This window comes from Sinohyriopsis cumingii, chromosome 7 (assembly GCF_028554795.1).
Source record: "Sinohyriopsis cumingii isolate HCF-2022 chromosome 7, ASM2855479v2, whole genome shotgun sequence".
Taxonomy (NCBI): domain Eukaryota; kingdom Metazoa; phylum Mollusca; class Bivalvia; order Unionida; family Unionidae; genus Sinohyriopsis; species Sinohyriopsis cumingii.
In genome coordinates, this window is record NC_142967.1 from 49657706 (window position 1) to 49671695 (window position 13990).

The window sequence follows — 13990 nt, forward strand, 5'->3', positions numbered from 1 at the left end:
TTTTGATGAGTACATCCATGATTCTCTAAGTCCTTGCTGTGTTGCATGAAAGAGGACACACTTTACACATCGTAATTCTGGACAAAAGAGAACTTTCAGAACTGATCTCAAAGTGTAAATTCAAAAGATTGGTTTGTGTATTAAAGAGAGCATAAAAAGTTTGTAAACATTACATGTATTTTGATTACTCAGATTAACCATTTATGGTAAGACAGGTGTATAAAATACTTTAAGATATTTACATATTTAGTGCAGTTAAAGGTGAAAAATAATCCAGGCAGATATTTATCTCATTTGCAATTTTTCAGTTTGAGTTTCACAAGTATTTTAAATTTATCTTGTGCATTCTCTTTTTTATGAATCATTTAGCTTTGTTACAGTTTAAACCTATTTCTAACTCAGAAGACATCTCAAATTATGAAGATTTGCCTGGAAAATAGTTGTCATATTTCTTAAGTTGTAAATGGTGTCATGATATTTTGTACTTTAAAATCATGCTGATCTTTGTCTTCATTGGAAAATTATGCGACATTAATGCCAGTTTTTATTTTGTTTTGGAGCCCCATGTGACAGAGTAGTCAAAGGCACTTGCTTGTACAGGTCACTGGTATCTCACCTCTATCTCTTTTGGTTTTAATCTTGTTTCAACCAGTGTGGGTACATGAGAAAGGTTGTCAGTAGCTTCCCATGGTTTTGTTGTTCTTCATGGAGGTTTTCCCAGAGTTCTTCTACCCAATATACTGGCCACCATGTTTAGCCAATCATATGCTTCAAAGTGGCATTAAACCCACAAAACACAAACATTTTGATTCTGTGCAAAACTCACAAGATCAGATTGAGGATGAAAATCTAAACTTATGAGGATTGAAAGAAAAACTGGGACACAATTATTTTGAGAATTATTTTCTTTGAGCCTCAGTGTTTGACAGGAACATTCAGAACATATTGTAGACTTGGAGATCATCCACAAAGCAAAATATATTCTGTTGAGACCATGTTATATGTGCACTTTCATCAATGCAAACATGAACATAAACGTTATGCTTATTTTAAAAGCCTGTATGTCAAACGTATATGTAACAAAGTGGCTTAAAAGGGCCATGCATACATTTGTAAATTGAGCCTTTGGTGTTTCAGGGCACCTTTCACAGCCAACAGGCCATAGAATATGGCACAAATATGGTGGGAGGAGTTTCACCAGGCAAAAAGGGAATGTATCATCTTGGTTTACCTGTGTTTGAAACGGTGAAAGAGGTAGGTTGAAGTCACTTACTAGCAATTTTTTTAAAGTTCTTCTAGAGCATCAGAGACATGCTAATTTCTTATTTTGTAATGACAAAGGTTCCATTTCCTTATGATTATTTTATGTATCTGTTGCAGGATTTTTTAAAATCATAAATTGATAAAATTGCCCAAAACTGAGATTGTCATGAAATCTCATACAATGAGGACTTTCCTCTTTTGTGGTTCCAAATTCCAGCCCCATTCTCAGTTCCCAGAAATGTGTATTTTCCCAGTTTTGACCTTTACATTTCCAATTGAGAGGAACTAGATTGGAGATTCAGATAGATAAATCTTTGTTCCCTTTTTTCATATCTACAAGAAGAATGGATTGGCAGTATTATCTACAGGAACATAAAGGAAACAAACATCAAATATTATTGTAGCTGCCAAGTGTCATGTTTTCTCAAATTTGCCCTATATTTTGTACCTGAATGCAGTTGTATGGGTTTTCTTGATAAAAATCCATTTTTTTAACACACACAAAAAAAAAATTTCCATGCCTTTTTTTTTTTTATTGAATGGCACACAGTAAATGTGTTGACTGACTATAGATAGTGATGTAGAGTTGTAAAATATGGTTGGTTCATTCAAAATTGATGCTGCCAAGCCAATCTTTAATCAGCATATTGGATTGAGCAAAGCATTTGCCGCCACAGGGGCTTGTTACCAAAAAAATGAAGATTATCCAACATTGAATAGAGTGCTGGGTAGGCTTCCAACCTGTAACAACAGTAATCTGTACATTGATGGTGTTCTTAATTGTCTTTGTAACAGTGTTATAAGTTTGACACACACACCCCAACCCTCTATCCATGGATGGATGGATGCTATTATTTTTCTTGGTAACAAGCCCTTGTGGTTGCCGCTATCACAGTATCCCATCTTCATAATACACCGCTCCGTCGATAACTCGTGCCCGGATAACTCACGATCCCGCTTATAATGCGGTGTCCATCTTGGCTCCCGATTTTTTCCAGAGAAAATTTATTTAAAATATCTTTAAAATATGCTGAACATGAAAAAATTACGATAAGAATTGATAAATTAAACCTTGATACATTGCTCGTTTTATCATCGAAAATGGTGATTAATGCCCGTAAAAATATAATCCATATTTTGAAATTTGCAAGTTCTAGAGAAGAATTAATTTTAGAGATCTCAAAAACGCTTAATTACACGTATTTGGACGCCAATTTTTGATCTGGGACGCAGAAAATCATTGAGGCGGGAGTCCTCCAATCGCATGTAATAGGTGCACGGGAAAATTCAAAGATTTGCCGGACCTGTTTCAGCCACCTGCTTTGTGGGAAAATGTGTTAATCAGTTTACACTGCTGATATTTACAATGACAGAATTCAGTGGCTGAAAGACTCTTTGATGTACTGTTGCTATTTTATAAGAGTACATTAAAAAATAAAAGAACATGATGCAACAGCTAGGCGGCTAGTTCAAAGGCTTTGACTTGGCGGCCGAGTGAGAAAATGTACTGATATTTAGTGATTGAATTCAGAGGCAGAAAGACCCAGTTTTAAAATCCTAGTGAGACCTCTGTTTAAAGATATCATATATTATGTAAGTTTTTATGATAAATAGTTGTCATTATACTGTAAATAAACAGTCTGGTGAAATAGCGATCAATGAAAACTTCTGGTAAATGTTAACAGGTGGCAACAGAGAATGAAATAAACAACCAATTAAACGTCTTCCTGTGTGAAAGTCACGTTCTAATCCTTTAATTCCGTTTCAGTGTAAACATTATAATCACAACATATTCTGTTCATTGAAAACATGAAAAGAGTCAATCGACAGTCACATCGAAACCCGTGAGTACTTCTGTGAGAACCTAATTACATGTACATGCCGGCTTTGTTTTCATCAACAACTTGGGGAAGTGTTTGTTGCATTAAAAAAAAAAAATCGATTACAAGAGACCTCGGGTGCTGGATTAAGGGTCTTGGAGCTGCCTTTGACGTAAAGCAAAACAGTAACAGAGACAACGACGATGATAGTGACTTCGAATGTTTCAGTGAAACTGATGTCATTAATGCCGAGGCTGTTTGGGAGAAATTCGTACAGACTCATGGTCCTGAGATGGGCGTTTCTCTTGATGATATGGAGGAGTGGATTTGTGCTGACAATGATTGCCCCACAGCCGAATACATGTCAGATGAAACTATAATTATTTCTATAGCGAACAAATTTGCAGCAAAAGACGATTCTAACTGGAGTAACACAAGTGTTGAAAGTGATGCAGACGCAGATGTTGCACCCCCACCCCTCTGCACAGAAAGCAATCAAATATTTTGATATTGCCATAAGGTGACTGGAGACTCAAAATGTTGACTATGTAAAGCTCATGCAGTTGAGAAATCTGAGGGAATTTGCTCAGCGGCAAAGAAACCAAAGAAAAAAAAATTAACTGATTTTTTCAAAAAGTGAATTGATATTTGTCAACTTTGGCACAAGCGGCAAGTATTAACTTGTTCTAATTTACGTTGTTTTAAATTTGTAGACCAATTAAATATGTTAGTACTGATTAACCCTTTTTTTTCCGTTTTACTTCTATCGCATTCAAATCTATCTATCTATCGTTCGATCGACACTGTTTCTCGAAAAGAGTCGATCTTTTGTATATAAAAAAAACGTCTAATTTGGATCAAACAATAAAACTAGAATGTATCCAATTCAACATAAAATTTAGTGACGTAGTACACAATGTGTGAAGTGGTACACATGTTCAGCGAACGGAAACCACGTGGAATAATGTTTTCGATGATCGCCTCAATATACTGTAATTTATCCTGAAATTAATGTTGTCCTATGAGAAAATAATAAAGTACACCATTATGAAGAGATATTTATTAACAGTTAATCTCAGAACGATTATAAAGTGAGTATTCAACAGTATAATCTGCCTACCCCCCCCACCTTTATTTTTCCGTTATGTCGTCAATCACTTTATTGGTTTTGGACTTATTTTATAGGTCCCTCGAAAACTCGCGCCTCATTTATAGTGCGGTCGATGTTTCTGGACCCCAATGTGCGTGAGTTATCAAGGGAGTGGTGTATTCAGCTTATAGTCATGTCAAACAGGAAGGCAGAAGATTCGGAGTTTTCTCCAGCAAAGAAAGAAAACAGTACTGGAAAGACAATTATGCTGTCTTGTTTAGACCTAAGAAAACTTATAGTAATTGGGAAAACTTTGCATTTTGCAAATTGTGTAATTGTGATTTTGCTGTTGGCATGGAGGTGCCCATGACATAAAAAGGCATGAAAAATAAACATCTGCTTCTGCTTCATCAACAACAACACAGCCTGAACTTACAACAGCAGGGCTCGAATTTAACACAAATTTCTTTGTAGCCAGAAGGACTAGTATACTGAGAAATTGATTAGTCCTGCCAAATCTTTACTAGTCTGGCCACAAAACATCACACACTTGTATTGAGATTAACAACAATTTTATTTCATAAATAGCATTATCATATGAAATGCAGAAGTATAAATCCTGCTTCAAATCATCAATCAGTCAATTCACATTTTTTTGTTTCTCAAGATAATCTAGATCCAATTCCAGAAAGGGATCCAGGTGTCCTTTCTCGTCCTCCACCTGGACTCGGAGTCCATGTGGGGCTTATTCTGGTCTCCTTACCCATCTCCCTAAAACATTGCAGTGCAGTGGTGATCACCTTCAGGATCACTTCTGTCATCTCTACATTATCAATTGCTAGGAATGATGATTTAATCTTTCCTCCTTTGCAAATTCTTAAATATACAATATCCTCCTTCTGAATTGAACTATCAGTACAACTGTCGCACACTACTGCAAGAAACCTTGCTTCTTTCACACTTTGACAAATTTCTGCCTTTCTTATTCAGCCATATAGTGAGTAAATGTAACAACCTGTTTATCATTCCTGTAAGTCTCTCCAACATCAACTACATGTGCCTTTGCCTCCTCCCCTACAATTAAATGACCTCTCCTTAATAAAGACTTGACTGCAGCAAAATGGTCTGCAGGATCAGAACAGTGGCTATTGTAAACACTGTTATAAAATAATAGCATGAGAAGATAATGTTAGTTTCACTTGGAAAAGGTGTGTTCCCATCAAAAGAATTATTTCAACGCTCCAATTACGGTCTCATCTTTAATAGCGTAAGTTTGGTAATTGTTCCTAATTAATCGAACCTAAATGTATTGCTGAAGTTAATAATAAGGCAGAAAAATTTTAAATCTTAGATGCCAATGCTAAGAGATTTTAATTCGCAACAAATGTACGGCATTTTGCTTGGATATCTCCACGTGTATTCAATTATTTGTTCGTTTGTGTAAGAGAAAAAATACAAAAACTATTCTTATCATCATAGAAAAAGTAGTTGTATGGAAAGGATGTGTCAGTATGCAGTTTCCCATTTGTGACGTTTGGAACATTTGGCTAGTGAGCCACAAAAAAAAAAAAACAACCTTAAACAAAGAAACATGAGAACTAATTTCTTTGAATAGTTTTTGCCGTGTTCTTTTGTGTGGTATGCCGCTTTGTAGTTTGTTACTGTGGTCGAGTGAATAAAGTGTGATACCACTTCATTTTTCATTTAGTTTGTTATAAGAATAATTAGGATCAACTACCAAATTTCCATTGTTAATGATGGGACTATAATTGGCACTGTTAAGCGAAATGCACAAAATCAGATGGTTTCTTTTAGAAACACACCTTTCCAAGGCAGAAATTGACTTCATCTTCTCATGCTAATATTTTACGACTGTATTTACAATGGTCACTGCTTTGATTCTACAGAACATCTGCTGAAGTCAAGTCTTTATTAGGGAATGCATAAACAAACGCTGACTGTTGACAACCGAAACTTACTAGCCCATCGGTCTATTAACATTATGAAAGTTACTAGTCTGACAGGACATCTACTAGCCTCAGGCTAGAGGACTAGCGCTATTTTCGAGCCCTGAACAGTTATAAATATCAGAGAAAACATTGATGTAATTTAATCAGAAATTCGTTTTGCTAAGTTTCTTTTAGAAAGGAACCTTCCTCTTTAAGTTGCTAGTGTTGTTGGTGATTTATTTCACACACTTTTTCCAGATAGTAAAATTGCAAAGGATCAAATTGCAAAGGATTACTCATGTGCTAGAACAAAAACAGTTCCACAAAAAAAATTGCACAGAATTCAGATCATCAGTGAAAGATGGTACATTGGAATAAACAATAAACAAATGTAAAAAGTAAACACCATGTGTCTGAGTGCGAGTTTGTTCCACTCTTGCACCTTCTGAATGGGCACCCAGATGGAACAGGGTACCTGTTAAGGAAGGTGCAAGAGTGCAAACAAATACATCTTTGACATAAAATAATTAAGTTACTGTCCTACTTTGCTGATGGTTGTAGATATTGTAAATAGTTACATATGCATTATAAATCAGTATTTGTTCCTGAAAATTGGTTTTATTGTACCCTGGGGTTGCATTGCAGCTATGCATTGTTGTGTTAAATGTGTTTATTGCAGCATAGGATATAATGTAACCTAGTTTACCCAGCCCACTTCCTATTTTGGTTTTGAATGTACATCAGGTCATAGAAGAGATATATTAATTTTCTGGACAATGTACCAGGTTATGCCCCTCTTTAACTACACTTTTGCCTCAGGGGAAAACCACGTGTTTCATCAAACACAGTTTTTTTAAATATTATTTCCATTTGCCCATGATTCAAATTGATCATGAATTTATTGTAAAAAATATGCAAGCAAGGTTTTTTAGGTCAAATTCAGATACCTAACCCTCTCAGCTAGTACACCTACTGAAAGCAATGTATTGTTTGAGAAGTCATAATGTTTTAACATCAAGTCCTAAATTTACTTTGCATGTATCATGTAAATGTAAAATGTGATTCATACTACTTTTATTATCATGTTCAGTCTATAATCAGAGGTCTCGCTAGGATTTTGAAGCGAAGAGTCCAGGACTCCCATTTTGGTAAAAATAGGAGTCCCACCAACAAAAGTTGCAGTCCCTTCCAGGGGTCAAGCTAGACTTGAATTTTAGGGAGAAGTGACTTCTCCTTTTGGATGGAACAGGAAGAAGTGAAAGCTCAAGAGGGAGAAGTGGACACGAAGCATGAAACACAATATATATATGCACACACAACACACTTATATGTTCTCTTATTTGAAATAAGCCCTGTTTCCCAGTATTAATATTTGCATTTAACTTTGTATTTAAGAAATACTTTTTCTTCAAGGAGACAATTTTCTGAGTTATTTTGGCCATATGACTCAAAAAGAGAATAAAAGAAACTACATTGTATCATATTTTAACTGAGTAAGCAGTTTATATTATTGTGATGTCAAGTTAGTAAAAATGCTTAATCAAAGGCCCTTAATCAGTCTTTTATTTATTTATACTTTCTAAAAGTTCACAATAATGGCACTTTCAAAGATTTTAAACATGTTTGAAACAACCCCTGTACCATGTACATGAGGGCAAATGCACACGTGTCTTCAGATCATACTGTTCATCCTCATTTCTTCATTGCAGATAATACATTACCGTAACTATTCATACATAACACATTAAAATGCATAAAATTACAGGCATATCTCATTTATTGACGGTATGAGAACTAAACCCTTCTTTCCTACAGAATCAGCACAGATGTGAGTGCATCTATGCTTAGAAGGAGACTTTTTTGTAATGTAATCACTCACTTTAAAACAGCTTCATTGCAACAGTCCATTGACAGGATTGCAGATTTATGGTTTATTTATTTGTCTATGTACTTATATTAATTTTAAGCAATGGTTAAATAGTATCTGCTTTGCTGCTTTTTTTCATATTTTCACAAATACGTGGCAAGTCAGAAAACAACTTAGACCTTACAATGCATCTTCCACAACATAGCATTGTCCCATCTGTTTCTGACCTATATAATTTGTATTTTAAAGTTAAATCTTTAATAAAATAATACCTTGGCTTTGCTTTCAATGAATTGTATATTTTTCTGGATATACTTGGCCAATGATTTACAAAAACTGACAATCTTAGATTGAATCTAATAAACTGTTACATCCAAGACTTAGCGATGTCTGCCATTATTTCCCGTTAGGTTACTAGCTCACTTACAGTTTCAAACTAATTTTATGAGGAAATAGTGTACAAGAGGCTGTTAATATATATCCAAATCACCAATTCTGATCTTAAAACACAAATTGCTATTTACTCACTATTGTTAAAGCTTTGAAACACAAGTTGGTATGTTTTTATCATCAAAGGAAACATGCTGAAATAGGGCATGATAGTTACTACCTTTCTAGGGAAAGAGTTAACGGTCAATCAGCTATCAAAACACATGCTGGTGAATGGGCAAGAGTTTGTCAATGTAATTGATATCAAAACTAGGCCTAGCTACCGATGTCTTGATGAATCCATTTTGCTACACACTAGGACTAACCAAGCTAAGGCGAGGGAGTATCTAAAAAAGTATGGTCAGTCAATGTACCCTCTTAAAAAATCACAGGGCGAAGTCGTTTTTGCTTTCCTAACAGAAAAAAGAGAAGTTTACATTTTTAGGCGACATGGAAAAGTTTATAAATTATAGAAAAGCATTTCAAGGGCATTGAAAAGTTTTGAAATTTTCGTAAGTCATTCAGAGTTTTTTGAAAGTCATGGAATTTTGTTATTTTGCATTATCGGGTCACATTTTTGTTTTCCAAAACAAAAGTTTTACCAACCTACCTAATGTCGACAATTGCTTTGTGAGAGTAGGTTCCCCATAAACTTGATTACTTCATAGTCAGACTACATCGATGGATCTTACTGCCATTCAAAAATTTTGTATTCACTGCACTCCAAAAAAGAAGAATGACCTATCCAATAATAATAATAATAATAATGAGGACTTTGTATAGCACCTAATCTTTAGAAGTTCTAAGCGCTTTACAACATTAGAATGAAATATGGCCAAAGCCATCTGTAAAATGTTTTCTTGTTATTTATGTGTTAGTTAAGTATTAGAGGTCATAAAATTATGTAGTAGGTACTCTTGAAATTGGTAAAAAGGTTTTGGACAAGTCATGGAATTACATTTTTGAAAGATTTTGGGAACCCTGTTTTACAAACCCTCAGTCTCCATCCAAAAGGGGGTCAGGGGGAGTTTACAAGCCTTTGGTCAGTCTAGAGGGGGTTCAGAGGCTGGAAGATATGTGATATAAAGCATGGGGATTTGCTATTGAGTACCATGAAAGTAGTTATAATTCTTATTTATGCTTTTTTATGCATACCTCTTGATTACTTTTATTTTATAGGCTCGAGAGAAAACGGGGGCTGATGCCACCGTGGTTTATGTGCCTCCTCAGTTTGCTGCAGCTGCCTTGATAGAAGCCATTGATGCTGAAATTCCCCTTATTGTGTGCATCACAGAAGGGATCCCTCAGCAGGATATGGTTCGTGTTAAACACAAACTAGTTCGGCAGAGCAAATCCAGGCTTATTGGACCTAACTGCCCAGGAATTATTAAGGTATGTTTGGTCAGATTCATCCATAATATTTTTCACGTATCATTCCTTGTTCTTGCAGTTCCAGACAGCTTACTTTCAACATGTTTGAAGCAGTTTTAGACTGTACTTTAAAAAAAAATGGTTTTTTAAATTTCATTTTAAGAAGTATTTAGAGAAAAAACAGTAATGAAGAAAAAAACCAACACAACAGTGAGAGTAATAAGACCTCTTTTATTCTATAATAAAGTTCACTATGGCACCAATTGAACAAATGGAATTAGTATCTGCACAATGGAAGAATTCAGGTAATCATATTTCAGAAATGATGACAAGTAATCTTTGCTAAAAAACAAGCATCTTTCAGCCCAGTAAATATTTTGTTAATATATTGTGCACATTGTTCATACAGCTTTGAAAAGTTTACTTTTTGGGTTTCCTTGAAAACTCCTTGAAGTTCAAGGAAGTTGGTTTTTGTTCTTGAAAAGCCCTTGATTTTAGTGAAAAATGCTTTGAATTTATAATAAAACTCTTTGAATTTATCTAAGTGTATAAAATATCCTTTCTGATTCAGAAATATTTTTCTCCAGAAATATTTCAGTAAATAATAGCTAAGTAAAATGAGATGAAAGTGAGTGGATCATAACAAAGGACAGCAGAAATTAAGTTGTTCGAATTTATTTGTAGTGAAAGTCATAGAGGTCATGTATACGTTCAACACCAATTATTTCAGTAATGGGTGACATTTTTAGAGTTTGATTCTACATACCTTTACATAGCAGTTATTCACTTTATTTGATCCTCATACAGGGACTGCTTCTTTGGCTTTGTGGTTAGAGTGTCCACCTTGGAAGCGGGAGGTTGTGGGTTCGAACACCGGCTGAGTCATACCGGAGACTTACAAAATTGGTACTAACAGCTGCCTCACTAGGCGCTGAGCATTAAGAGGTTATGTTAGGACTGGTCGGCCTGGTGTCAGGATAATGTGACTAGATGGGACATCATGCTACATGTCTGCGGCATGATGCATCAGTGCTAGACATCATTATAAACTGCCACAGTGTTGACATCATAGCTATATGACTAAAAAATTGTTAAAGCTACGCTAAATATCCAGATCACACACACACACACTTGATCCTCATACATTCATATTCCTTTGGAAGGTCATTACTTACACATCCCGTAAAGAACATATGGCAAAATCAATGTTAAAGTATGTGGACATTTTTGGATGATATCAGCCTTAGGATATGATCCAGTACAACCTGGAAAGAAAGTAGTGCAGTGTGATATCACAGAGAAAGCTATGCATGTCGATAAACAAATTCATACTGCCTTATATTATGACAACTGGATTCAATGTGCTCTTTTCATGACCCATTTTAGTGCCCGGCCACCATTGCAAAAGTTCCTAGTGATTGATAATTTTCTTCTGGAAGTTTGTTGATGACAGTTATGGTCCAGAGTATTCAGTAATCAGGATTCAATAGACTTTGGTTAAGCAAAATTTTAAAACAACAATTTATATTTAATTTAAGATAAGTAAATGCACATACATGACCTATACAGTTTTTACTATAAGTGTATACAAAATGTTCAGACTAAATTAAATGTACTTTCTAATTCAGAAATTATTTTCTGTAACATTTTTCCAATAAATTATTAAAAACTAATTAAGTAAAATATGATGAAAGTGGGCTGATCATAAGATATAAAACCAGAAGTTACGAGATGCAGTGTCATTCCTTTTCAGCAGTGGCATATTAAGGTTTTTCTCTTATACTTTTATACATTTTTATGCAGTGACAAATGAGATAATGTGAATAAAAAATGAGTTTCCATAAGAGAACATTCATCTTGAAAATTGTTTAAAGTACTTGTAAATTCCTTTTAAAAAGCATGCCAGGGCTTTAGGAACCATGGTACATAGTGATAAAACTACTTTTCTTTTATAAATCAGTTGATCCTGTGTATGAGCCTTTTTGATACCTTATTGTGGAAACTATTTTGAATCCATTATGACAGTCTTTTTATCAATGAATCTTTTAATATATTTACATTTTGATGCATATACTGTAGTCAGCCATTTCCATCAGTCCATTGTTTTGGTGTTCATTCATCCAACTGTTTATCACTTAGTTTTCCAGTAACCTAAACTCTGTTTACAGTAAGGGCTATTCCATTGAAACATACATGGTACCTATGCCAGGCTACTTTGATTTCAGAGAGTTCATATGAAAATGATAAGAAAATTCTAAATTGCGCGCATGGGTGAGTACCCCACATTAAAAGTGCCTTCCCTGGGTCCCAGGCATGTTTCACTGGAACAGCCCTAAGAGATAGTGCTCTTAGTTGGTATGATGTTCAACAAGGATGAGCAGTGGACAGTAAAGGTATCAGATCCCAATGGAGCCAAAGGGTTATTGAGGTGGGGTGGGGGGTGGATGTAAGCTTATAACATGAACTCTTGCCAATTCTGATTGAGAGAGAGAGTGGTATTTCTTAAGGGTGACTTCACTTCATGACAGTAAAAGCTGAGACCTGGAAAGTCAGATTTTTGTTGGTAATTCAGAAGAAAAGGCAGTTATATTGTGATGGTTTCTATCTCTCTTTTTTTTTCAGCCAGGAGAATGTAAAATAGGAATAATGCCAGGTCATATTCACAAAAAGGGTACAATAGGTAAGTACCAAAGTTTTTCTTGTTTTAGTGTGCCTATAGACCTGGGAACAATTTAGTGCTATGTATATATACTTATGTGTTTTGCATAATTCTATGCAAGTCTTCTTTTACAAAAGATTTCAAACCATTTCACTTTCAGCCAAGATGGTACAGACACTGAAATGGGTACAGCAACTCCCTGAGATACATAAATTGTGACATACATAAACTCACAGATATGTAAATGATCTGCAAGTTTTTGTAATCTTCAAATCTCAGAACTACATTTGGAGTATATGATTATCACTGCCACCCATCATTTCCTTCTTTTATCACACATTTGGAATGAAATGGAAATGCATTTATAGCAAAAAGTGGGTTTTCTATTTTTAGCTCAATTTTTATAGACCAGTTAAACTTATGGGATGGTCATTATCTGTACAGTTGTCCATGTGTCCTTAAGCAAATATTTGCTGTCTTTACTACATGGAGTATTGCTTTGGTTTAGTTTTTTTTTTACTGGTCATAAAGCAGAAGAGGTAGGTTGCACTCTTTTGTTTCACACTTTGCAATGGGTTTGATTTTTAAAGAAAAAGAATTTCCTAGGTTTTCTCTTTCATTATCCTGATTATTTAAAACAGATCTTTTATATCTTAGGTATTGTTAAAATAACTTAATTCCCTTTACTTTGCTTTTTAATTGTAGATGTATTGTGGCTAGTAAAGGAAGAAAAATTTACTGTCAGTGTAAAGAATTGTATCCTTCATTGTCACGATAAATGGTTGTCCACTTTGGAAATTTAGTGACATGAAAATTTCAGGTTTTCAAATCCATTTGTGACATACGTTCATTTTTAATTCCATCTATATTTATCGTTCTTCATTCTGCATTTTGCATTTATGCTTCATTTCATCAGTAATCTTTTTTCATTGCACTGCCAAAATTACCGATATTGGAGTCTATAATAGCTATAATGCATTCAGCCAGGACTGTATCTTCTGTATAGGATTCAGTCCCTTTATTCAGTCCAGTACATGCTGTACCGTCAGTCTGTCAAATGCAGTATAACATATTGCCTTGGATACCATTTGGATCAAGCAGACTCAGCTCCATCATCACATAATGTTCTATGCTGTTTGTTATCACTGGAACAAACAAGACAGGCCCTGATCTGCTGGTGCGTTATGCAATGGAAGAGCAGGGTCTGTGCTACTTGCAGTTGGACCTGAGTTACCAAGTGTATTAGGTACATGTTAACATCTCTGCAGAGTGCAAAAATTGCAGTTGATATTTATGATGTGAAAATGATCACGTCTCATATTAGCAGTCCCAGTGTGGGGAATATACCCTTGGAAATGACAGTTTTACATGGTCACTGCACTTTTTCCATATGTTATGAACTGTCTTTATTAAAGATTGCTATAAAATATATATGCAATAAAGCCAACAAGATTATCTTTCTGAGTATGTATTATTTGTTAGTGTTATTTTTGGGATTTACACTTCATTGCTGGTTGAAAAGTAAATGACAGGTAATTTACA

General features: G+C 34.9%; 1 protein-coding gene across 3 annotated transcripts in view; it reads left to right on the top strand.

Annotated features, from left to right (window-relative positions):
• Positions 1-13990, top strand: part of LOC149795191 (succinate--CoA ligase [ADP/GDP-forming] subunit alpha, mitochondrial-like) — a 48116-nt gene that overhangs the window by 19853 nt on the left and 14273 nt on the right. For all 3 annotated transcript variants that reach the window (XM_089964925.1, XM_089964926.1, XM_089964924.1), the window contains 3 exons: positions 1138-1254; positions 9598-9810; positions 12412-12469. In XM_089964925.1, coding sequence (XP_089821051.1) covers positions 1138-1254; positions 9598-9810; positions 12412-12469 — 388 coding nt within the window. The remainder of the gene's footprint in view (positions 1-1137; positions 1255-9597; positions 9811-12411; positions 12470-13990) is intronic.